A 27,512-nucleotide genomic window follows, 5' to 3' on the forward strand; every position below is an offset into this window, starting at 1 on the left:
AGTTTGTGTCACCATCTCTCAAAACCCTAATACCATTATTGTAATAACAATTCAATTAAATATTGAGAATTACACCCATCCGATTGACTGTATTAGCATTATACGAGTCATTTCCTATCCAGTGCCGGATACCACACCCACCACCAGATACCCGGCAGACGCACATTCTGATCATACCAGATATACATGTATTGATACTATACAGGAGAAAATTGGTATACTTTTCAGCTAGGTCGATTATGTTAAAGACGTTTCAAAAATCGCTTTCTTGCACTTTTTGTCTGTGCCATGGGGTAAAGGAGAAGCGGAACACTCAACAGAAAAATACATCGATGGTGTACTCGAGACCGATGCGAAATCTAATGGATCATCATCCATTTGGGAAAACATCAGACGTGAAGACGTGCATACCGCCATTAAAACACTATAGAAAGGTGGTGGGTTTTACAGTTCAAACTCGTGTAAAAGCTTTCTCCCAAAACTGAAAAGTCCATATAAATGCATGATCTAATACAATGGATAAGCTACCTCGGATACTATCGACATACTTCCACTACAACACCATAATATTGATGGCATGTTAAGAGTTTAAACTTCATGTAAAAGCTTTATCTGTAGCTGAAAAGTCCATAAAAATGAGCATGAACCATCACAGTGCATAAGCTATCGGTCACTGGCACAGCGCATAATAATACTGTTAAACGGAGGATAGGGATATATAATTAATAATTGCGCATAATGTCGCACACTTAATTCCATTTTGGTTCAGTTTCCATGAAGATAACTGTCACACAAGATTAGAATACAGGAAAAACAATTATGTCCACCTGCTTGATGAGAGAACAATATTTCATGAATATATTGCAAACTTTAAAATTTTGTTCACAATATCAATTGATTATCTTATCTAAAAATGATATTTCGTAATATAAGTTCAAGATAAAAATAACGCAGATTACTATCAATTTTAAAATATTTTATTATCTTGCATTTTATTATCTTGCTTTGATACAAAGCAGAAGATGAGTATGTGCACATCTTATATATTAAAATAAATTGTAATGTTTTAAAATGCAGATTGATGTAATTCACACCACTAAAAACTGGAAATTTTAATTACTTTGATATATTTCGAAGTGTGCCGAGGGGACGGAGTTGTCTCCCATAATTGCTGTCCGTTTTAGTTCATTCTTCTTTCTAAAATTTGTTTTAACATACTCTTGTCAATAGAAGGCACGGCTAGGTGTAATATACATTAAGAATAACTGTAATATTGGGAAATTGCGAAGCCCGCGAGTAGTTCTATTAAATGATACCTTAATTCTTGTGCATCTCAAGACACTATTCACCGGGTGCACTACTCTGAAGCTCAATGCACAGTCCATGAGAACTACACTCACAATTGTTGTTATGTGCTAAGCATGTGTGTATCTCATAAAAACTGGCAGTTGTATCATCTAGATTTTAAATATTTTAATGATTGCGAATATACTAGAAAGGTGGCAGCGTTCACCGGAAATGCTCTGATGCATGTTATTAATGTTCCTTTGTATAGTGCTCTAACTCCTTCTTCACGAACAGTCTTTTTGGCGCAATCAATTAATCCTTTATAAACATTATCTAAATCCGCTTGTACACGGCTTTTAACTACATCCAGTGGCATTATGGAAAGCCAACAAACTGTGCCAGCCATACCTCCAGCAAAGAGATTTGCAGTTATACCATTTTTGTCTGTCAGTGAGTATTTATGCATTACGTGTTCGAGATATTCAAACGTTAAGCAATAAAGACCATAACTTGGTACGTCACGATAGCTCATGATAACTAATCCCTTATAGAGACCACGAATTCCATGTTGCTTCACAACATCTCGGGCACACTGATATGGTGTAGTGAAGTAACGTCTGTTTTGTGCTTGTAATCCTAAAATATAAAGAATGAAAGTATCAATTGTGGCCCCGATCACTGTAATGGGTCAGATTGAGATCCCTGGTTATAAACATACATTTTAAGTTCAAGATAAGAATTGTGACCTCTTAGAATGTCCACAAGCTAAAAACGTACAATCAGAGGCCATATCCATTTAGTTACGTTCCGATACATGACAATATCAAAGGAACAGAGATCTTTTGGAGATAAACCTAACTTTCAAATGTCAAAATCAAAACAAAATTGTGATCTGTGTGTCCACAAACAAATTGTGGACGGACCTCGCAGGGGCGACAACAATTTAGTATACGTCCACATGAATATGTGAGTGTATACGTCCACATGAATATGTGAGTGTATAACAAAAACTGCGTCTCGGCGACGGATTCAGGTTCGTCAAGCCATGGACCGTGTATAGATGGACAGGCAACGAGTCCCGTCTGTTGGATGCACGCGCGAGACACGGAGAGATCTCAATGTCAACGGCAAATCAGCGATGTGATTATTGACGCTGACATGTTTAATCATATGACGTGAAAGGTGGCGCAATCAACTGTTGAATCGGTCGAAGAATTCACCTAGTGTGTCTACTCAATCGGCAGAATGAATCTGGATGCAACTGATTTGGGCAGAAATTCGGCTTAAGAGCCTGCCACGTAAGTAGCTCTTATTGGTTAATCTAATGTCTAACGATTGAAATTATTGAGAGAATTAAACATCCAGTTGGCAGGGGATAATCTAGAATTTCACGTATGGTAAATGGACAGCAACGAACGAAAATATAAACTAAACAAGGGCTATTCTCGCGGCATAGGGTCCGCTTAGAATGTTTTAGGGGGAGATTTGAATCAAACTTTTGATAGATAAAGTAGTTTGAATATGGTTTAGTCCAAATCACTACGTTTGTATCGGGGAAGCCATCTTTAAATACATGTATAATGAAATACTACATTCGCATTCTCGGTATCCCAAGTGGTATCGTTCCCTTCTACTCCAATAAACTGGGTCCATCCACGGGGGAGACACAGTCAAATTATCCGCCCTTGATACCTCTATTTTTATCGACCAATCGAGTGCGCGAAGGGAAGTAATTCGCATTTTACTGCAACATTAGTTGAGTGTGGTCAACGTAAACAATGACGCCGAGACTGGTATGTAAACTGTTTTTTGATTGGTTCGTAGAATCAAGCTACGATCAAGGGCAGATAATTTGAATTAGTTCAAACTCCGTGGATGACCCCAGAAGTTAGTGGAGTACAACGGAACAATCCCAGTGGGGATACCGAGAATGCTACAGCCACTGAACTGCAACTAATTTAAACAAATAATAAGCAGAGAATTTATTTATATACGCTACTGAGAAAGCATAGCTAGACCTGATTCGCCATGACGGTGCAGATTTTTTTCATTTCCATATCCAACAGTAAGAAAAACAGCGGAGAAAATATGAATTTAAGCAGTTATACTATATAATGCTACGAAGGGCCTAAACGATCAGCGAATCAAGATCTAGATCTCTTCGAAATGTCAGTTTTGTCACATCTGACGAACTATCAACAATCAGTCCACTCATCCCAAGTACTGATAGTGTACCATTTGTGGCTACGTGGCTCATTTGTTGTTGTTGGCCTTGATTAAAAAAACGTGTAAGACAAATGGCGAGTTAAATGCATTTATATTACACAAATCAATCCTGATATCCGTGCAGTGGGCAAGGGTAGGAGGAAACGCCGATTTATACACTAGTAAAACGTGAGGCTATCTAGTTGCTTCGCGACTAATAACTTTAAAGAACGTTATCACTGGAGAGTTATTTTCTGTATACAAAAACGCATGTAGATAAGTCGTTATCTCTACAATTAGGAGGCCAATTGGCATTTTTCATAGATGCTGATTCATGTTTAATCATGTGGAATGGCTGACATATACAGACTTACCAGACTGAAGCCGAAGGTCTGAAGATCTCGGGGACCTCCGCCCAATGTGTATCATATTTTTTAACCTGTGTCGAGAGGCTGGCAGATTGGGATAGACCCCAAAAATGGAATAGCCTAGGGCCTCTCTTCATCTAAATGATCCGGTGACTAAACATAAAAACAAAGTAGTTACCTGAATTTTTAGTTTCATTTCCAATCTGTGACTGGAGTATTACTTTAATCAAATCTACTGGACAAGCTAAACCAAGCTGAGCTGCCCCAGCCACACAGCCAGACATATAGATACATAAATAACTAGGCTTGCTTCCTTCATTTCCCAATAGTCTTTGAAACACCCTTAAACTTGAACCATACACACCAAAAAAGATAGAATTAACTACGCCATATGACAACATTGGCCATGCCAGTCCACGTAGAAAACCTTTGGTCTGAAAATAGATAATTATTTATGACTCTAACAATGTATACTGCATTATAGCATTCTGACAGAATACCCAAGCATAGGCTCTCTCGCACATCTCATACTTTGCTGTTAACATGGTTAACGCATTTACACTTTCATGCAATGACATACTACTCAACTTTCGTTTAAGTTTATGATTTTGGTAACAACAAAGAGTCAGACCTGTTTGTATTACCCGGACTTTACCACAAGGCTGGCTAAACCCTTTCAAGATGTTTAATTTAAGCATTCAAATTTGCTTGCATTTTAGAGTCGGTGCCTAATCTGTATTGTTTTCGTAGAAAATTAAAAGAAAACAAAAAAACATGTATAATACTTTTTCAAAATCCCACAGTTTCGTTCCTTCTATAAGAAGACAATGTAGCAGTGAGGCTGGTGTTCCCTGTCGCAATCCAACAGTAAATAGATGACATACTAATTAATTGCACATTTATCTTTTTGAACAGTATCAAGCAATCAAACTGATTATCTATATTTAGTCTAAGCACTCAGTCAAGGGTTTGAAGTACCTGGTATTGAAACTATTATACTAAATTTCATTCCTCCCCATCAGTTAGAATCAAAGTTCTCATGCCCCAAAGCATCGAGCAATGAAATTGCTAAGCTTTAGCGGATAATGTTAATTTACCGAAGGAACATTACACCAAGTTTAAACATTCTATCGCAATTGAAAACAGAGTTGTTATGTTCCAAAGTCTTGACCAATTTAATTGCTTATCGCTACTTAGCCTAAGCAGAACATTCTCATCATCGACCTTAGTCAAAGTGTTGGTATAATGAATCTATACTATGAGTCGCGATCAATCAAATTGCTTTTATCTGCTTAAGCTTAGTGAAAGCGCATGATCCTACACTGTCAATGCATTCACGTAATAAACGCATACACCAAGTTTGAGCATTCTTCTTTAATTAGGAGAGTTATTGTTCCAAAGTATCGACCAATCAGAACACGCCCATCGTCACGGTATGGGTGTAATGAAACTATATACGACGTTCACCCCTCTGACTCAAATAGAATCGGCCTCCGAAGTCTCGACCAATCAAAATACTTATCGCTCTGCTTGTCCTGGGCACAAAATGCTCATTATCAAACTTAGTCAAAGTATTGATATTATGAAACTATACACCAAGTTTCACCACCTATTTAATTAGAACCAAAGTTATCGTGTCCCAAAGCATCAACCAATAAAATTGTTTATCTTTACTTGGCCTAAGCAGAAAATGCTCATCTTCGAACTCCATCAAGGCATTCCCAGACAGAAAGACGAACGGTACCACAGACCCGTCTTAATAGTCCCCTGCTTTCGTTGAAAGGCGGAGGACAAAAAGAATAATGGGAACAATTACTTACCCAACCATGTTTTGTATGTATCTGCCGCAGAGCATCGTTCGTTCCTCGGTAGCCATGACCTTTATGTTGAGTCTGCAGTTGAATCTATAGAATTTTACAACAGAAGGTCAATTATAAAGACGGGGAGTAGACAGAGTCTCGAAAACGTAGACAAATATATTTTGATTAGGCCAAGGAAATAAAATATCTGTGTTTAGGGTTATTTGCCCCCCCCCCAAAAAAAAAAATCTACGATTAGTTGTTTCGTTGGGCTTGTATTAACTATTTCATAGCATTTCTAGTTTAACTGCTGAATAAATCATAAAAATAATACAGTAATTTCAGTTTTGTAATTCGCCTAGAGAATATCACAGAGTATGGGAAATGTTTAGTGTCGATGATTTTGAATGCCAGGTAACTGTCCACACAAGTATTTTTGTTTTATTTTGAAATTTTATAGATAATCTGTTTGTGTATAATTAGATATGGTACAGGAAAATACCAGCCAAACCTGCTGGAAAACAATGCCGACTTTGCCAACTAGAAAGTCAATCAACTAACAACTGCTACCATTCCTATAGTTATTAAAATAGAATTTGTTCATATAATGTTCGTTTTATATTCTTTCTAATGATACCTAACGTGATTGTATTTATGTTTGAAAGATGTAAAGAAAATAAATGTTGAAACTTGTGACAATTTCCGGCATTATGTAATTTTCTTAATTGTAACGTCATTAAAAGTAGTCCAAAACACAGATCTTGCCATATTTTGATTCGCACTTCGTGGCCTGAATATTTATTTAGCCCTTAATCAAGCCTTTGATTCGTATAAAATTACATTAAAAAAAATTCTCCAAAGTTTCTAATTTTGCCATGAAAGTCAAAATTCATTTTCAAAGCAAAAATTCAATATGATCCCCTGAAAACAACACCTGCATATTTGAGACGAAAAAAAAGCTTATAAAATGAACTTAAAAATGAAATTTGTAACGTATTCCTGAACCAAATGTTTCTTTATTTACATGTGTAAAGTTTCTTTATTACATTTAATTACAGGCATACATTACATTACACGTTCATTCTGCACTAAATTGAGCCAAATGGAATACCAACAAATATCTCGTCCGAGGAGAAACCTGTGTCAACTTATCTGGACCCACCTGAAATTGTACGCGCAACAGATACGTTACACAAACAAATAATCAACGAAGAACCCAGGTAGTTATCTTAATTGTGACGTAATACTATAATGTATTATCTAGATCAAGACACTGGTAGAAAAACCATTTTTCTCATATATTGCACGGTGGTTTCCGTATGTTTAAAATTAAATAATGTTGACAAATTCGGGTGTTTATTGTGAAATATAAGATGGACAATCAAACAGGGTAAGAGCATGTTGATCGCTGTATGGAATAAAGGCTACTATTAATATGGAATTCATCGAGCGATCAGTTATAAATGACGAAGTATCACTTGTTTTAGCGGTAATGTATCTGTAGCAGAATAATTTGATTTTTCAGACAATATCGAAAGTAAAAAATAACGATTTTTAACTTCCCTAAAAACAACAATAAACAGATAACCATGCAAGTTTCTGGCACATTAACATCAAATAGTGCATATATGGATCTCAAACATTAGGGTAACGTATCTGTTTCTTTGAGGGCATTTAAATCCGCGTCAGATAACTGACAATTTCTCTTAGATCTTCGAACAGGGAGAGGTTCGTCGATGATTCGGATATTTGATAATGGAATTAACAATTCGTCTGGTCTTTCCGGCCATCGCAAAGTAAGTTGTCCTTTAGAATAATGTTTGGTCATTAATGTAACGAAAGCTTCAACTGTGCCCGCTTTTCCACCTCCAGAACTCTACCAACATATCAATACCCGTCAATAACAGCAACTATAAAGGCGTCTTCTTTTACGTTAGATTGATCATTAATAGCAACAGACGATGACGAAGAACCAGCAGCAGATGACGAAGAATCAGTAGCAGATGATGATGGCGAAGAACGGGAAGTCGCAGAGCCAGCGGCAGAAGAAGACGTAAGTTTATGTTCTATCCAGCCAATGCAGAGATCAGTACCGTCTAAACAGCCGCTACAATAACAGGAAACCGATCGGGTAAATATTATACCAGGACTAGGACAGTACACGGTATGTAATTTCATAGTACCCTGAACAACCTTTGTTGCCATGTCTGTCAGGCACTGAGATGCGGAATCATAGTCGACTTGCGAGTAAAAGAATGCACTAATTGACTTTTCATTTTCGTGAGCCCATTTATAGAATTCATATCCGTCTTGAATAACGGCTTTCCCCTGCTTTACATGCTCCACCTATTCCATCACAAGGACCCTTGCCATGACCGGCCTCGAAATAGTTCCACCTGACATTTACTTCGAACAGCTCTTGATGTCGTGAAATGATGGAAAACATGAATCGGTTTCTATACTGTGAAGAAAAACTGTCTGTCCTGTTGTGAATTGTGGTCATATCTGGGTTGTATTTTTTAATAATGGAAACGAAATTTTAAGTATTGGCAGGACAGCTGTGGAATGTGATGATTTATATCGGTGATAAAAGCAAAGTTTTTGTGACTTAATGCTCACTCTTCATTTCTTCGATAAGCTAGAAATGAAATGAAATGAAATGGGGTTCAACGTCCTACTGTTCTGCTCCTATATCGATAAGCTAGAACTGGGTGTATTGTAACCGAAGTAATGTTCCAATAAGCTGATTGGGTTTCATCCATAGTTTGGCAGGTGAAATTCTCCGCAAAATCCATTTATAATATTACATGACCCAGTGATAGGTTGGCTTTTAAATCAAGGAGCGCCTTATATTGTGCGCTGACTCCGGAAACATGCTCAAGGAATAATGAGTACTAGGTGAGAATTATGTCCTGAAAATCTGCCTTGTCTTTTGTCAACTTAACTATTCTCATTTTCTTGTTTCCTTCAACTTCAACTCGACGCCATTCATCACATTCCACAGCTGGTATTTCTATAGACTCCAACTTTTCTTTCATGTCGTCTACAGACACGGCTTTCTTAACAACTTCCGGATTCGGTGATATGTTAATATCCAGCGATCTTAAATCAAATGTTGATAATGAAAAATTCCAAAGAATTACTTGATGGTTTGCAATCTAGATCCCTTGCTTCAGTCTCATCTATTCATCAAACGTTTGACTTCTACTTTGTACACTAAAATTCCCCATAGTAAATTAAAAGCCCGGTTGAAAGACATTATTCACAGTGTCTTTTCGTCTAAATCAGGTACTGCTAGATATCAATATTTAGTTGTAAATTACAATTCCGCATATTTCGTTAAGAATCACAGTGATTCCAAAAACAAATTCACGGCCATCAGGATAATTCAGATGTTGGATTTTTTAATTGATAACATCTTTGTTGAATTTGGAGTGGAAATATATCAGCAAGTGGTTGGCATCCCCATGGGCACCAACTGTGCACCTTTGCTTGCTGATCTGTTTCTCTATTCGTACGAGACCGATTACATACAGACGCTCGTAAAAACTAATAAACGATCAGTCAGACTTTTTAATTTCACTTATCGATATATCGATGACGTTTTATCACTTAATAATCCTAAATTTAGTGATTATGTAGAATTCATATATCCTGATGAGCTCGAAATTAAAAACACCACTGACAGTGACAATTACGCTTCCTACTTGGATCTGCGTCTCGATTTTGACAATTGCCATAAACTGAGTGTTAAATTGTACGATAATCGTGATGACTTTGACTTTCCGATTGTTAACTTTCCATTTATTAGTAGTAACATTCCAATATCACCAGCTTATGGAGTGTTTGTGTCTCAGCTAATTCGTTACGCTAGATCTTGTTCCTTTTATTCTGATTTTTTTTAAGTAGATCGAGGCATTTGTCTTCTAAGCTTCAACTACAAGGATACTTGCGCACTAAACTTATTAAAACCTTTAAAAAGTTTTATGGCTGTCATATTGATTTGATTGGTAAATATAACGTGTCTCTCTCGGCTATTATTCTAGATATATTTAATTGACACGTATACTATTACTCTCTCCCTGATAATGTCTACTACATCGTCAACACAGTTTATCGCGTGCATTTTGCATACCGATAGTTCATTGGCCAATCACGCTATTTTACCGACATTTCGCCTAATAGTTTGGATGCAGCTATGGCGGGTGTGGCGCCAGGCAGGGTACGCTTTCTCTTCCGGACACCTGTTACCACTGTTTGTCGTGTATTTTGTACACGAGGAGCAGTCCATTTGCTGATTACACTATTTTGCTTTAATACACGATTTTGCCTATAACGTTTTTTAGGACTTCGAATTCTGTCTTATGGTTTGGATTGTTCGTACTTGGTTTTATTTTATTTAAGTTTTAAGGCCATATTCTAATGAGAGGTCCCAAGGCATGTATTTCTGGATAAAAGGGAGGTTAGGTTAATATTTTTCGGTCTCAATTTGTAAAATGATGAATAAATTACTTAGATAATCGTTGAATATTCTGGTTTGCTGTTTGTTTCCATTGATCTTCACCGGATCCTTCTTTCCAGGTAAGCACCTGCTTACGTCATCCCTTTCAAAATACGCCAAGATATATGCCTTTCTACTTCTTGCATCTGACGTGACTGACGACGTCGTTTGCCATTAGAAATTAATTTAGAATGTGTTATACGTTTTCCCCGATTTCCCAGCTAACGTGCATCATCATGGTCTATATTTCTTTATTATTTTTCCATAGATTACATTGTTGATTAATATTCGATCTTTCTGTGCTGGTTTTTTTTTCCTCTTGTTTTTTTTCTGTTCAATACGAACAGAAAGCGCTAGTATTAGTATTTTGGTGTCTTTCTTTAATTTAGTTTATACAATCTTCAAAAAAAGTAGGGGATATTGAAATGCAAATACCTATGTGATATGATAAATAGTCATGGGCACTTGACATGCTTTGAGAGTATGTTCACAGATGAAGAAATTATCGCCCCATCAGAATCACTGAGATAAATGTGCGACACGCAATAGCGCCATACACATGGAAGGGGTTCATGGTCAAATTTGACACTTCAAGGAAGGGTTGATGAAAACTACCGCTTGCTGGTTTCCTATCGGTTCTAGCTTTAGTGTGTTACGTTTAATTTGATCGGGAGACCTGTTCGTCGACTTTAACGCCAACTGACAACACTGCTAGAATTGGCCGTGGCATTGCAAGAGGAGTGAGTCAGATTGCCCCAAATCGTGATTGGACGGTTGATTAGGAGCATGCCACGACGAATTGCTGAATGTCTGAGGATTGGTGGAGCAATTACTCATTATTAAGACAAAAATCAAAAACGTCTATTTTCACTTTTGACAGTGTATCTCTTTGCGATTGAAATGGGGCCGTCAGATAAGCCGCCCATATGAACTTTTATGTTCATGTGTAGGCAATTGGCCGGTTATTAACATACACTGGTTACCCCTAATAAAAACAGCAGTGCACTCACGCAGTTTTGTATTGTTTCTGAATATCCCCTATCAATATAATAAGAACCTTACTGATACAGCTCAGCAGAATTTCCAGTGATTTTCCCCAATCAAACTGGCTTAAAGGTAGGTTTGACAGATTACGTTACCACCATAAAACAGATACGTTACTTACCATTGCTCTAACGTAGCACTTCATTTGATTAAATTATTTGGTTTTTCACCTTAAAAATCATAAATTAAGTTGTTGATAGTAGGAACCGACGTAAACATTTTCGTAAAATACAGAAAATGTAGTATTACTAACCCAAAACTGTCCTGATTTCAATATCTGAATTTATATTGTCATTAACGTCGTTAAATCTAAGATGGCGGCTTCGAGGTCTAAAGGACACGTGGTCGTCAGATTCTCGTTTGATATCACTTTATTTAAATGGGTAGTGGCGTTAATTTTCAATTTTACTCATAACGGTAACGTATCTGTTTATTATGTATCTGTTGTTCGTAACTATACCATTACTTGAGAAGTATATTTTATTGTCTGTAGCTTTCTTTCGCTGTCGTACAAATCATAGCTGCCACCTATGTAGAAATGAAAACCCTGAATCATCTCGTACGTGGCTCTACTTACAGTAAATTAAGAACAGTATGATCACGTATATGTTGAAAACCGAACGCACCTTTTTGCTTTTCGTCTGTGCGATGTATATAGCAGAGATCCTAATTAATTCAGCTTTTTCTTATTTTAAATGAATAAATCCATGCAACAATCGGTTATTCTGGGAGCATTCTTACCTCACCAAACCCCATACGACAAAATTTAACCACTCCAAATATATGGTCACGTATCTCTGTGAAATTTAAATTCCAAGAATATGGGGGGTGTAAAATGGATTTTATTCGAAACAATGGCGCTATATACTATGGAAAAATATAAAAAAAAATAACAACTTTTAATGTGATAACTTTTATTAACAGAACAAACATTACAGAGAAAGCAAACAAAGAGCGACAAGTAAAAATGGCCTATTGAAGAGCCGATTATGTAAATTGCCTCATGTAAGGACGGTAATACATGCTGGTGTGATCAAATATAGACTAATAACTTTATGTTAGAATTAAAAATCGTTATCCAAATAGATATTTGTTATCTAAAATGTACGGGCGACAATATATAGCGTATTTGGTTCAGAATAGTAGAGAATGAACGTACAAGTCTTAGAAGTCAGTACAGGGTACTTTAAATTTTAAAAACAGCTCTGAAAGTTCTCAATTGTTTTATGCTGAAACAGTAGTAAGACAGCATGGGAGATTAGGTTGTTGTTTTTTTGTTTTTGAAATGTTTAGTATATGTTTTAGAATGAGTTTGACTGAACATAGTGAATTATCTAATTTGTAAATTGACTGGCAAACAGTAATTAATATAAATGTAATCTTATTTTTTTTTATTCCAGAAAGGACAAGTCTTGGAAATACCATTGAGCATAGTGACGGAACAATATTTTGGAATCGGGGGCCTTATTTAAGAAAACCTAAACTAAAATTTTTTAAGAATGCAGCCTTTTCATTGACCAGGAGGTAAAATTTGTGCTGTGATTTTAGAGCTAAGCCAACGAACGATCAGAGAAAATATCATAGTAAAAATGGCCATTTGCTTGATTTTTCACTTAAAGATATTACATAACACAAAATCACCACATTAGTATCAAAACAAAGGTTGCTCGCCAAAAATTAACACCGTAAAATTATACTTATGGTTTTTCACTTTCTAATTTTCGCATTTGCAAATTCACTGACTTTTTCATCTTTGCATTTTCAACTATAATAATTTCACCACTGTATTTTCAACCACTAAATTGGGGGATCACGTGGGTAAGACGCTGGTTCGCTAGCTTGGAGGTCGGGTGTTCGATCCCTGCATTGGCCGAGAAAGTTCATCCAGATTTTCCGGCGTGGTTCCCCCTTGTCAGTGATGCAGGACGGAGCGCCTGACAAGGACAGCTGTCTAGTCCTTCGGATGAGACAAAAACCCGAGGTCCCGTGTATATATTGGAATGCGCGTAAAAGATCCCTTAGCAGTTGGAATTCGATATAAGAGTAGGCGATAGTGCCGCTGCCCGGGGAAAATTTCCCCCATAGCACACTGTAATTCGTATGCCCGTCTTCATTAGCCCAGCATAGGAGCACTAAAATTTCTCCAATCGAACGGACAGAGGGCGTGGTTCCGGGTTCAGCCGAAGTTGACGTCATAGGACGTCAATATTTAACGTCTGGACTACAATTAATGCTCCATTGGGTTATTCATGACTCTTAAGATTGTCAGATTTTATTATTATTTTTTTGTTGTTGAAAAAATCAAATAAATTGCTTGTCATGTCAGACAACTTTTTGTTTAATAAGTTATATCATCGAACCTTGAGGTTGGCTCATTATCTTAATAGACCCGACAAATCTTTGACTGAACATCAGCATGAATGTGAGCGGATTGCTTGCATTATTTCTGAAACAAGTGTAACTGCTGAAGAGGTGTCTGGCTGCCTTAATCAATCAAAAAAGGCTTTACAGTTATTAGACGATGCAATAAAATTACAAACAAGACAATTAGGACACGACAGAGAGTATCATGTTTCGTCAGGAATAGTTGGTCCGCCCAAGTTATTTATTCCACAAGAACAGTTACAATATTTAGTTGATAACAATTTTAAATTATCCGAAATTGCAAATTTATACAGCGTTTCCAAACGCACAATTTGCAGACGTCTCAAAGAATATGATATATCCATTTCACAGTACTGTAAGTGATGATGAGCTGGATAATTTAGTTACTACTATTATATCAAGATTTCCTGATCAGGGATATAGCAGTGTAAAGGTCCATTTATCAGCTCAGGGATTTACCTTGCAAGAGAAAGAGATGCCATGAAGAAAGTAGAATCGAAGAATTAATTATGGCATGTTGATGGGTACCATTATACACATGTTATTTTCTCTTAAATGTCAATGGTGAAGCTCCATACTACACTTTGTAGTTGTATTTCGACAGAGAAGGCAAACATTTCTCTGGAGCATAATTTCGCGCATGGCTATTAAACCCACTTCATTTCATTTCTATGAATAATTAAAGTACATCAATTGACCATTTTTTTCCCTTTTTTCAGGAGATGATAATTTTCCAACTATATGCTTCAGCATGTCAGTCCCATTGGCGTGGGCGACGAGTGTCTCTATCGTCTGACGTGTTATGCAACAACCGATTTCTTTTGCAATTGTTCTGCATTCGCCAAGAGCTTGGTGTTTCATGGAGGGAAATCTCACAATTGTTGCCAAAAATATTTCCTGATCTGCCCCTGACCAAGTTCCGCTGGAAAATGGAGGCGTGTGTTAGTCAAGCTCAGCATCGCTTAGCTGTTGGAGAACCACTTCATGATTTTGTTTGATGCAACTCAGAATTTGTGTAGTGTTGGCCCAATCGGTGATGGTATTGGGGACCCAGATGATCTTAAATTAAAGATAGCTGGTGGCAACGAGCCTGTTATTCTCTCAAACAATCTCGTTCATGAAATTACTCAATTTGCTCGATAGAAAAAAACTTATAATAACTAGGCAGAATGTAATTTTTCAGGCGTTGGGTGCAAATCCATTGATGGATATGGAATTCAAGGAAGTTAGTGAGGACATAAAAAGAACCCACAGCAAAATACTCAAGTCAAAAAAGAGAAAAAAGTTATATGGTAAAAGTGGGTTTGAAAGATTTAAAAGTAGATTGTCAAGATTAGTGTATATGAATGGTGCCGCTAACACATGCTGTTATGATAGTCATGGTTTTAGTAGTCAACAGAGAATTAGCCTAGAATTTTAGAGAAAGAAGAAGTTAGGTCTACTCTATTAAGTGAAGAAATGAAATTGATGCACATGACAAGGGACATGAGGATGATAAAAGGAGAGTTAGAGGAGAGAGAACTAGAAGTGAGCGAACTTAATGTCGAACTAAGTGTATATTGAGAGCAAACAATAGAGACAAACATCGATTTAGGGATAATGCATACCGAACGTTATGTATTGCGAACCAAATTCCACGAATTGAAGGAAAGTTATAATGATCTTACGAAGTTGCACAATGTTACTGTTGATGAAAATATAGAATTAAAAGGCCGAGCAAAGTATAAGAAACGCCTTGAAAAAGAAAAGACCCTGCCCAGTAAAGTGAAAGTTCTGATTCACCATGAGAATGGAGGCTTTGGAGATTTCATAAATTCCTCGAAGCAGTCCAAGAAAAAATTACAAAATATGCTGAGTGAAAGTAGGCAAGCCATAAAGAAACTTGACGAGAAAGTTGATAGAATATGAACAGAAATGTGACAAATAAGCCAATGAATTAGAAGATCAACATATAGAAGATCCTCGTTTATGGTAACAGATACTCTGATGTAGTTGTAACATGAATAATACAGCTAATTGGAGAGATAGACAGGACAAAACCTGTTTGACTGTAATATTGATCTCCCATCAGACAGAAGTGTTGTGCGGTTTGCTGACAGGGGTAATGTTCTTGCAGAATGCCATTCCACATACCATCCTAAAGTCTGATGGATTTGATTTTCATACTGATGGAACATCGCGTGATCATAGGGAGTATGTAGGGAACCAGGCAAATTTATCCAGTGGAGTGGTGCCAAGTATGGGCCACACACTAGTTACCACAGAGGACAAAGAGACACTACTTGATGTTGCTACAAACCTCCTTCGAGAATTGGCAGATGTCTATGATGTGGAAAATGTTGAAATATTTCAGTCCATCCTTCACAAATTTGCGGGTTTGATGTCTGATCGCGCAAGCGTATATGAAGAGTTTCAACAGCGCGATGGAAGCAAAAAGAAAGGAGCTACTTGGCGATGCTGTCACAGATGCTGTTCCTCTACTATAATGCTCATTTCCTACTATGTCTGTGTTCTAAGTCCGAAAAGGTTCTTCGTGGTCTGGACAGTACACTTGGAAAGTTGGTTAGAGACTGCAAGCCTTTTTTTGGAGGTTTTGCTAGTGTTGGGGAGAGTTCAGCTTCCAGATATATCCGCACGTGCTGTGATGCGATAGGACCAAGGGGCGATGAGAAAAGGGCTGTCAAGAAGTCGCATGTCCCGAGTTTTAGGAGTATTCGCTTTAATAGCTTCTTTGAGGCAGGACATCTCTGAATAACTTCAGACAAGCCCCACATCTAAAGCTTCAGGGTGTGTTGACGGATTGTGAATCTGACACAATTGGTGTACTGATAAGAGCAATTGGAATACTCTTCTTTATGGTGAGTAGTAGGAAACCGGACGACCCGGAGAAAACCCACGAGGTTGGACAGGCAACCCTACTCCTTGTCACGTATAATCGGGGATTCGAAACCACGCCAGTTAACTCAATGTCAGGCCTCATGATACAGCGCGCACGTGCTAACCATTCGGCCATCCACCCCCCCCCCCTCCCCAACAAATTAGGTAGGTGGGGCAAACCTTGCTGATCTTGACTTCAGTATGTTTACTAAGAGAAATGCCACTCTGCATCATCGAATTTCCACAACCATGATGAAACTGAATAAGCTGATGGCATCTTGGGTTCTTCTTAAGCCGAAAGAGGATCAGGGGCGGTTACTGTTAAGCCTCTGCCACGAAAGCCCGGTAATTACGTTATAGGCACAAACAAAAGTAACAAGATGACATTGAAAAGATCAAAGTTCGTCTCCTTGCTGTTCGAGAAGAACTACATAAGAAACGCCAGAAAGCCATAGAACGGAAAGCTGCCATTTCTGGTAAGGTTAAGAGCCAAGGAGGCCTCTGTCTTATTGAACAGGATGTGAATAACTTGAATAATGATCTCAATGTAACAGGGAAAATGGCAGTACTCAACAACGAAATCCAATAGCCGAAAGTTGTAATAGACGTTAAAAACCCTCTTCTTAAAGTAGCTAAGTCTCTAGCTCAATATCATCCAAAATCTTCGACATTGAAAACACGATTTATGTGTCGGTTTAAATCAACATTGATGTTGTGATCTTACCGGGAAAAGATGGCCTTCTGATATCCAATATTTAAGACAAAATGCGTTTAAGCGCTATTTGTAATAAGGGACTCGAAAAACGAGGCTAGGGATATTCCACAAGTCATGTCAAACGATGATGCTATATTCTTATCTGGAGAGCTAGCCCAATAAATAATATCGGCGTAGACTGGAATAACCATACGCTAGAGATTACAATTCGATTGAGAATACTGGCGTATTTCGCCGAACCTAACTGATTAGAAATTACAGTAAAAACAGAAACGATTGAATGTAAATCAATTTATATTCATTCATATTACATTATTGTATGCGTTGCGACCCATTTGTGTCAATTTCTAGGTCCCAAATATTAGCGACTTAGCTCCTTTCGGTCATCAAATCTATCATAGAATGTTATGGCAAAGAACCTCAAGTCCTTCCTTCGAAGACTGCGAAAAGAAAACACGGGTATGTATAATTTAAATAACTTTTAAAACAAATCATTTGCAGCACAAGTTAGTCACTCGTTTGTTCAGGGGACTACTGTAACCTGGAAAATGATTCACTCAGAATTTAACTTCATTCATACTTTGTGGATCCCTTAGTACCGCAAAATGTTAATTTTTCGGTTAAAGGTAGGCAATCACAAATAAAACATGGCACAAAATGTTTTCGGATTACTATATTACATTAATAATTTAATTTCAGATTTACAAGGGGACGAAGAAACAATGGAAATAGACCAGCCATCTGATGCCAGTGATGTTCTTCTTGAGGAGCTAAAGGAATCTAGTTTAGACCCCGATTCAGAGATAGAAACCGATTTGAAGAATTCAAGTAAGTCACGCTTTCACTTCAGAGCTGAGGGTCAACTATTAGAATACAACCTAATTAGCTCTACATCTATAAATTGAGTCCAACTTAAAGATACATTATGGACGATTAGATAAAGAGTTGGCAGTTCTCACTATCAATAGTTAATAACTGGATAATGTAAAGGGAATGTGCTGCAAATTTATTGAGGGGGGGGGGGCAAACACTCTAACTTGCCTTAATCGAGTAAACAAGACAGGCAAAAATGGATTGCTGACTCATTTCATGAAAAAGTTTGAGTGTAATAGTGATGGGCAGATTTTAAGGATGCATCGATACGACGGGGATTGCGATTAATTATGATTATTAGGTCAGCCAATTAAATAATCACATACTTAGTAGATTATTTGGTGCATTGTGATTATCAATCTGTTAAACCCTTTAACAGTATCCATGGGTACTGACTTTGAAATCATTAGTTCAGTGTTGAAATCGATGTCATTAATCTATATATATATTTGTGACTGTCGTTTGTCTGTCTTTCTGTCTGTTCGGGGTTGGCGGCTACACTAGGTCTGCCCCGAGTCTGAAATTTGGGGTATAAGGGTAACTCGGACCGGGGAGTAACATAGGCCAGGTGGCGTTAGTCTACCACTTACGGTTTCGGGGTTTCGGAGTTATGACCCCCGAGCGAAGCCGGTCTGTTCGGGGTTGGCGGCTACACTAGGTCTGCCCCGAGTCTGAAATTTGGGGTTTAGGGGTAGCCCGGCCCGGGGAGTAGCATTGGCCAGGTGGCGTTAGTCTACCACTTCCGGTTTCGGAGTTATGACCCCCGAGCGAAGTCTGTTCGGGGTTGGTTGGCGGCTACATCTGCCCCGAGTCTGAAATTTGGGATATAGGGGTAACTCGGACCGGGGAGTAACATAGACCAAGTGGCGTTAGTCTACCACTTCCGGTTTCGGAGTTATGACCCCCGAGCGAAGCCGGTCTGTTCGGGGTTGGCGGCTACACTAGGTCTGCCCCGAGTCTGAAATTTGGGGTATAGGGTAGCTCGGACCGGGGAGTAACATAGACCAGGTGGCGTTAGTCTACCACTTCCGGAGTTATGACCCCCGAGCGAAGCCGGGTATCCTGCTAGTAATTTAATAATCGCGATAATGAATCTTTCAAGCATGATTATTTGAATTATCCAGATTATTTTTTCATGTATCGTTGCATCCTTAGTAGATTATTTGGTACATTGTGATTATCAATTTGTTACACCAGTTATTCATAGGTAGAATGTCACTGTGTTGTATTTAAGTTAAAATTTGTGAACATGATTTTATTAATCAGCCAATATCACAGGAGTCAAAGGTATTAAAATGTCTTAAAAGAATTAAACCAGGGACAGTGCCTGATGGCATAGGTATTTATTTCTTAAAGTCATGACCTAAAATATTTGCTGTTGTTTTGACTGAATTGTTTAACAAAGTGTTTAACTCTGGTACCTTCCCTGCATTGATTGTCCCTGTTTATAAAAAAAGGTTTGAAATCTGACCCAAATAATTATATATCATCCTTATTAGATTGCCTTGGGGAAAGTTTACTCTACTGTGCCAAACGAAAAATCAAGAGTGGTCTGAAATGAACAAACAGTATTTGGAGGCCCAGGTGGGATATCGAATCGGTTATTCAACGAACCGGCTATTCAACAGACTGGCACAAAAATATCTAGCTAAACAAAAAGGCTGTTTTTATTGTTTATGTGTAGGTTTCTCAAAGGCCTTTGATAAATATGCCACAGCTGATGTCATTGCTTTTAAGGAAATATGTATCAGTTGTATGGTGTTTAGAAACGGTGGCATTTTGATAAGGAATGAAAAATGGTTCCTGAATGACAATAAAGTAGAATGTCTAACCTGCTACTACAATTATATATTTAGCTTAACTTTTCTCCTCCATAATGCGTTTCACCATATGTAACAAGGGACTCGAAAAACGAGGATAGACATATTCTTATCCGGAGATCTTATCTGGTGAGCATGCGCAATAAATACTATCAGTGTAGACTGGAATAACCAGACACTAGAGATTACCATTCGTTTAAGACTTCTGGCGTATTTCGCCGAACATAACTGATTAGAAATTACAGTAAAAACAGAATCGAATGAATGTAAATCAAGATCGAAGAATGATCGAATTGAGTGAAAATCTCAAAGACTACATGTATAGTAATTTTAAGTTAAGCATTATATCAAGCGACATATTAAACATGTCACGTGAAAGTATCGTATCAGCGTAATATTACCGGACTTATATTGAATGTCTTGCCACTAAATACCCCCTTACCCCATGTTGTCAATTATGCAAAGTAGGAAATAAAGATTCATATCAGTTTTTATCTTGTCTTCGAATGTCTGAATGACGTAAAAATAAGAAAGGTAATTATGATTGATATATGTACGTCTAATGATAAAACACTTTTAGTTCTCATACCCATCTATGCGTTCATAAAACAGGCCTTATTATTACCTAGGCAAACTATACTAGCACCTCCACAGGTAACTCGATTCTGATATTATATATTTTGTATGTACTATTGCTCGATGGCCTTCTAGAGATTATTTATTATCCATGAGTTCTCAATTTAAAATCATAAGTTCAATATATAAATCTTCATCTGTAAAAACTACTGCTTCCAACTGATTGATATTGATCGTTAAATGCAATTTTTAAAAAACAGTTTTGGTGTGTGGGAGAGGGATAGAGGATCAATAATTTTGCAAAAAAAAATTATAATTTGGTGGCCATCTGAAATTACCTTTTTCTCGGCGCTTTTGTTCGAACCTTGGAAATCATTACTCTCTTCCCCATGACCTTTACCCAGCACCATAACAGATAGTCCAATATTAGTCTAGATGCCATTTTAATGCAATCTGTCAATCAAATACGGTTTGGTGGCCATCCGAAAATACCTCTTTTTCGGCAAATTTTGCGATTTTGAACATTGCCCCTGCCCTCAGCTCCAAACCATAATAGATAAATCAATTCTGATTGTTTCATTGAAGATATAAGCCTCATATTAACCTAGATGCCAATTCTTATTCAAATCGTCAAGAAATAACATTTGGTAGCAGACTAAAGATGTTGGAATTTTCATAAAGGATTCCCAAATTAATGTGACTGATTTTCTTTGCAGATGTGTATGGGAAAATGTGATTTGATCTGTATTGAAAGGATTATTTGAAAAATAAACATCATCAGAAAATGCGCGGTGGTTATTTTCGGCCACGCAAAAGTTGGCATTTTTGAAAGTCTTTTTTTTAAAAAACCCATAAATATTTTATTAAATCGTATGCAAAGCCACCAAGATAACTCAAACTTTCGTGAATGATCGCACACAGACTGAAGTTTAAGTCCAGCGACCTTTGTAGGATTTAACAAGCCAACAGTGAGGCTGATGTCCCCCGCCGAAATCCCCAAATAAATAGATGACACATATTAATTAATCGCACATCTATTTTTTTCAAAAGTATCAAGCAATCAAACTGATTATCAACTATACACTAAGTTTCACCACACTCTATTAGATAGAATCAAAGTTATCTTGTCCCAAAGCATCGCCCAAGGAAATTGCTTATCTCTGCTTAGCTTTAGCTCGATGTTAATTATTGAACTCAGTCAAGACGAACATCTACACAAGTTTAAATATTCTACCTCAATTAGAAGCAAAGTTGTTATGTTCCAAAGTCTTGACCCATCAAAATGCTTATTGCTTCTTAGCCTAAGCAGACGATTGTCATCATCGAACTTAGTCAAGGTATTGATGTAATGAAACTATACACCAAGTTTCATCACTCTCACCTAATTAGAACTAAAGTTATCGTGTCCCAAAGCATCAACCAATCAAATTGCCTATCTCTACTTACCATAAGCAGAAAATGCTCATCTTCACACTCTATCAAAGCATTGACCTCATAAACACCTACACCAAGTTTGAAAATTCTAGCTCAATTAGAAGGAGGACTATTGTGTTCCAACGTCTCGGACAATCAAATTGCTCATCGCTCTGCTTACCCTCAGCAGAAAATGCTCAATATCGGACTTAGTCAAGGTATTGATGTTATGAAACTATACACCAAGTTTCATCACTCTAACTTAATTGGAACTAAAGTTATCGTGTCCCAAAGCATCAACCAATCAAATTGCTTATCTCTAATTACCCTGAGCAGAAAATGCTCATCTTCGAACTCCATCAAGGCATTTTTGAAAGTCATTTTTGAAAGTCTTTTTTAAAAATCCATTTGCCGAAAAAGAGGTATTTTCAGATGGCCACCAAAATGTATTTTTTGGGGTCACCCTGTATATGCCAAACAAATCAACATTTCTAAAGATTGAAATTTAGCTATTGGTACCTAGTATAATGATTTATGAATTACCTTTGTTGTATCAAAAGGGTGTCCAACAATAAGTCCACTTGTACCTGAAATAATTCATTGATAATTTATACATATTATAACCAAAACCATCTTCCGCGAAGTAATTTAGTTCGCACACTCGACACCTCTCCAAGGCTGGCATAAAACAATATATAATAAGTACATTTATATTGCTCTAATTCCACATTTAACGTTATAAAAAACAGACTCTGCTTACAAATATTCTTCAATTAAAGGAAGCTCCAGTGGGTAAGACGCTGGCTCGCTAGCCTGGGTGTCGAGTTTTCGATCCCTGCATTGGCCGAGAAAGTTCATCGGGATTGGGTAAAACGTTAGCTTGCTAATCTAATGGATGGCTCTAACCCGGTGTTGACCGCGGATTTCATTGGGATTTTCCGGTGTGGTTCCCCCTTGTCAGTTGTGCAGGACAGAGGGTCTGACAAGGACAGTTGGTTAGTCGTTCCGATGGTACGAAAAACCGAGACCCCGTGTATACATTGGGGTGCAGGTAAAAGATCCCTTGACTGTTGGAATTCGATATAAGAGTAGACCTTAGTGGCGCTACTCGGGCACACTTTATGGCGTATGCCCGTCTTCATTAGCCCAGTATAGGAGCAGAACAGTAGGACGTTAAACCACATTCCATTTCCTTAAGTAAGTATGGTTTCAGTCTGGATTTAAGGAGTGATCAAAGTTTTTGAGGTAGCGCGTTCAACAAATTGGCGGAAACACCCCCAAATGAGTTTATATTTTGGGACATACACTAGGTAACACGGCAGGGTGTGTATGGTTCGGCGCCTGTATTAGCCGAGAGAGTGCCTCAGGATTTTTCAGCCTGGTTCCCCTTGATTGAGGTTCTTGACCGAGAGCGGAGGCCGACCCAGTTCAGCTCTGAACGTAAGTCTCATAACACTCGTCCTGTACGTTCAGGAACCGCTCTATTGAATCCTTGTCGAAAAAAATTTTACTGGCCAACTTTGTACTGTTAAACGACCGCATGTCAATCTCTGTGAAAGCCTGTACAATGTAAAGGAAAACAAGACCTTGTTTACCTCACTAGAGTCAGTATGTGCGACATCGTATCAGATTCAAGCCTGCTATAAACGAAAATTCCTATTAGTGTCGAAGTACTGGTGGACAGAAGTACTTTACCATATCATGCCTCACACCGCCCCCTTGTAATATACAGAACTTATACGTTCTTCTTTCGTAATAGAAGAGACATAACAGAATTCCAACAACGAAGCATCAACGTTCAGCTCCATTAACACCAGCCAAATCAGTCCCGGTTGCCTAATTGAACTCCTGGTTGGTTAATTCATTAATTTTAGATATCAAAGGGACCTTTCGGCCAACAAATTATAAACTACGACATCGAGATAAATCTTGAGAGCTGCATTAGAATATGAAGCCGTCAACCTCCTTAGGAGAATCAGTGTGGACATTTCATGCGAAATGAAATAGAGTTTAACGCCCTACTGTTTTCCTCTGATTGGGCTAATGACATTTTATACAACAATTGCGCATAAAAATATAAGTGGCGGCGAAAATATTTCTGTACTTGAACGAATATCATGCTGAATTTAGTCGGTCTGGAGAACGATCGCATGTTTCTTCCCCCGTAGTACACTGACAACTATAACAATGACGTAAATTAGTCACCTAGTTTAGATCAAACCAACAGTGGCAAGACGCTCGACGCCCACATTTTGCAAGAGATGGATAGAGAACAAGCTAAAAAAAAATCCAACGTGATTTTTCGTACAATCGGGGGACATAATCCAAGCAGTTATGGTCTGAAATGTACCAATATCGAAAGGGACTGAGATCGTTGGGATATAAAGATATAAGTTTCATCAAAATTGTGATCTCTAGAGGGTCAACAACCTTCCTATTACATACTTGCACATAATTTGCGTACAAGGAGCGGCCATTTTGTCGGGAAGTTTCGTTTCAATTTGGCAAAATTCGAACCCAACCTTCATTATCGTGAAAGGGTGATATATTTCAACGGGTTTTAAAATCTGATAAAAATTGTTTTCTCTAAAGGATTCACGAGCTAAAAAAATGTGATTTTGCGAAGTCAGGGGCTATAATCCAGTAATGTGTGCATATATATTCAAAGGAACTGGGATCTTTGAGATATAACATATATTTTAAGTTTCATTAAAATCGGACAAAAATTGTGGCCTCTGCGAGCTCAACAACCTTGGCATTACCGATATCACCAGCTTATGGAGTGTTTGTGTCTCAACTAATTCGTTAAGCGAGAGCTTGTTCATTTTATTCTGATTTTTTAAGTAGATCGAGGCATTTGTCATCTAAGCTTCAACTACAGGGATACTTGCGTATAAGGAGCGGCCATATTGTCCGGCAGTTTCGGTCAGATTTTTACAAAATTCGAACGCAACCTTCATTGTTGTGTAACGGCGATATATTTAAATGTTGGTTTTTTTTAAAAATGGAATACAAATTGTAACTTCTAGTGGGCCCACAAGCTAAATATGCGATTTTTCGAACAATCTGGGTCCATTAATCCAGGAAGTTACATTCGGACATGTGCGATTATCGCAAGGAGCCAAGATCTTTGTGATATAAACATAAATGTCAAGTTCCATTAAAATCGGATCACAATTGTAGTGTCTAGAAAGTCCACAACCTTGATTTACCATATTTTTACACTATTTGAGTACGACAGGCTGCCATTATGTTCGTCAGTTTTCGTCCGATTTTCACGAAATTCGAACTCAACAATCATTAGGGTGTAACGGGGATATATTCAAACGTTTTGGGGTTTTTTTAACAATCGGATAAAAATTGTGACCTCTAGAGGGACCAAAAGCTAAAATCGCGACGTTTCGTACAATCAAGGACCATAATTCAGGAAGTTACAATCCGATATGCGCAAATATCGACAGGAACCAAGATCTTTGGGTAATAAACATGCATCTCAAGTTTCATCAAAATCAGATGCAAATTGTGATCTCTAGCGTATGCACAAGCTAAAGCGTGATTTTTCGAACAATCAGGGGTCATAATCCATGAAGTTACGGCCGACTACATGCCAATATCGAAAGGAAACGATATCTTTGGGATATAAACCTATATTTCAAGTTTCGTCAAAATCGGATAAAAATTATGACCTGTACACGGACAGGGGCGACGACAATATACGTCCACTCTATTTCAAGTTTCATCAAAAGCTACTAAAAACGCGAACTTTCGTACAATCAAGGGTCATAAGGCAGGAAGTTACGATCCTATATGCGCAAATATCTATAGGAAACAAGATCTTTGGGTAATAAACATACATCTAAAGTTTCATCAAAATCAGATACAAATTGTGACCTCTAGAGTATGCACAAGCTAAAAACGTGATTTTTCGAACAATCAGGGGCCATAATCCATGAAGTTACGGACCGCTACATGCCAATATCGACAGGAACCGATATCCTTGGGATATAAACCTAAATTTCAAGTTTCGTCAAAATCGGACAAAAATTGTGACCTGTACACGGACAGGGGCGACACGTCCACATGGAAATGTGGGCGTATAAAAAGGTAGTCGGATATATTTGGGCCGATTTTTGCTTCGTTCGTAGGCCGCTGCCCACACCGCCTAGAGGGTAACACGCATCTGACAGAAGGCCAGGGAAAGTTCTGTGTCAGCGCGTTAACGATTCCCTGACAATTTTTATAACATTTGCCTGGTTTTTTTTTGATAGGCTCAAATCAGCATGGCGTTAACCCCTATTTTATCTCTCCGTTATTTATTTATTTTTTTTACTTATCGTGGGCTGAGGATTAACTGGTTCTATGTCCACTTTTCAGTAAAAATGAGATATTTGCATAAACATAATCTGTGAATCAACAGGTGTTATGTCCTGTGAGCATGATTTAATACAGAGGCGCCCTCTAGGTTAAATTGCCAAAAAAACACATAGGCCTTTGTTTAAATTTTAAGTCGATTCCCACTCACAAAGTTCTATGTCCACTTTCACCAATAGAATTACTGGATCTGTGCCATGTGATCTAGTTACAAAATGGCCGAAAAGGAAAATAGCATGGCTGGGTGTACAGGGCAGAAAAGTCATCGGTAGCCGCTTAGAATATTGTCCGACAATGAAATCTTGTTAGGCACCTTAAGACGACTTAATTTTTTGTTGAAAACTTTTTTTTATTTGGTTTTAAGGGGTCGTTTGAGATAGTACTAGTTAATTCTCGTTAAAACATGTATTGTATGTACATGTAAAATGTACACAGTTTATGGAGATGGATTGCATTTCGGTGCCGGACGTCGAAAGTCCTCGACACATGTTATTTCCATTAGAATGCCAGACGCCGAGAGTTTTCGACATGAGTTATTTTTAACTGCAAAGGCTGTGCGTTTAGTTCCGACTACCGCTGACTTTCATTTAGCCTTTTTACTTCCGTTTTCTTTCAGAATTTTCGCAAATTGGCATGAAATGGGGCCACAAACGTTGTTTTCGTCCCGAAAAGTCGTGATATTTATCAACATGTATTTAGATTTATGAAAAACACCTCTTTTACAACTATGTGATTCAGATAAAATAAAACCAAGTAAGAACAATCCAAACCATAAGACAGAATTCGAAATCCTAAAAAACGTTATAGGCAAAATAGTGTATTCAAGCAAAATCTTCTTGGGGCACAAAGTTCTATCTCCATGTTTCTGACAAATTCGTTACATTTTGTAAACCACAAAGACCTATCTCCATTTATCGTATTTCAGTTAGACCAAATTAAATCACACTGCACCAAGAAACACCACACACTCTGCTAGCTTCATATATTGATAGCTTCAACAACTGTGAAAATTTGGTAAAAATTCATAAAATTTCAAATTACAGAGATGCCAAACTTCACACCCATTTTTCTCAATTTAACAAAAAGTGGACATAGAACCAGTTAATCCTCAGCCCACGTTATTTTACTACTCACCTCCTAAGGCTCCAGCAATATAATCATGAAACACGTTTGGTGCCGGTTGCTGGGAAATAATGGGCGTCTCCATTTGCAATAATTAACTTGTGTGATCACTGCTTATATCATCTGTGGAAACACGAGTGAGTTCAAATTCATATA

At 37.7% G+C, this 27,512-nt stretch overlaps 1 protein-coding gene across 1 annotated transcript; it reads right to left on the bottom strand.

The window, feature by feature from the left end:
* Positions 1-1,000: 1,000 nt before the first annotated feature.
* On the bottom strand, positions 1,001-27,477 carry LOC126820965 (solute carrier family 25 member 45). The gene is made up of 5 exons (XM_050549194.1): positions 27,369-27,477; positions 22,407-22,450; positions 5,681-5,764; positions 4,039-4,294; positions 1,001-1,923 (listed from the first exon to the last, which is right to left on the bottom strand). Exons 1-5 carry the CDS (start codon positions 27,439-27,441, stop codon positions 1,454-1,456), a joined length of 927 nt encoding a protein of 308 aa, XP_050405151.1. The 5' UTR covers positions 27,442-27,477; the 3' UTR covers positions 1,001-1,453.
* Between the last annotated feature and the right edge of the window lie 35 nt (positions 27,478-27,512).

The sequence above is a fragment of the Patella vulgata genome, chromosome 5 (assembly GCF_932274485.2).
Source record: "Patella vulgata chromosome 5, xgPatVulg1.2, whole genome shotgun sequence".
Classification (NCBI taxonomy): domain Eukaryota; kingdom Metazoa; phylum Mollusca; class Gastropoda; family Patellidae; genus Patella; species Patella vulgata.

Coding starts and splice junctions, on each gene's coding strand:
- LOC126820965 (XM_050549194.1), bottom strand. CDS start 27,441: ATGGAGACGCCCATTATTTCCCAGCAACCGGCACCAAACGTGTTTCAT. Junction 22,451..27,368: donor TATTGCTGGAGCCTTAGGAG/GTGAGTAGTAAA, acceptor GAATTATTTCAG/GTACAAGTGGACTTATTGTT. Junction 5,765..22,406: donor ACCCTTTTGATACAACAAAG/GTAATTCATAAA, acceptor AAAATTCTATAG/ATTCAACTGCAGACTCAACA.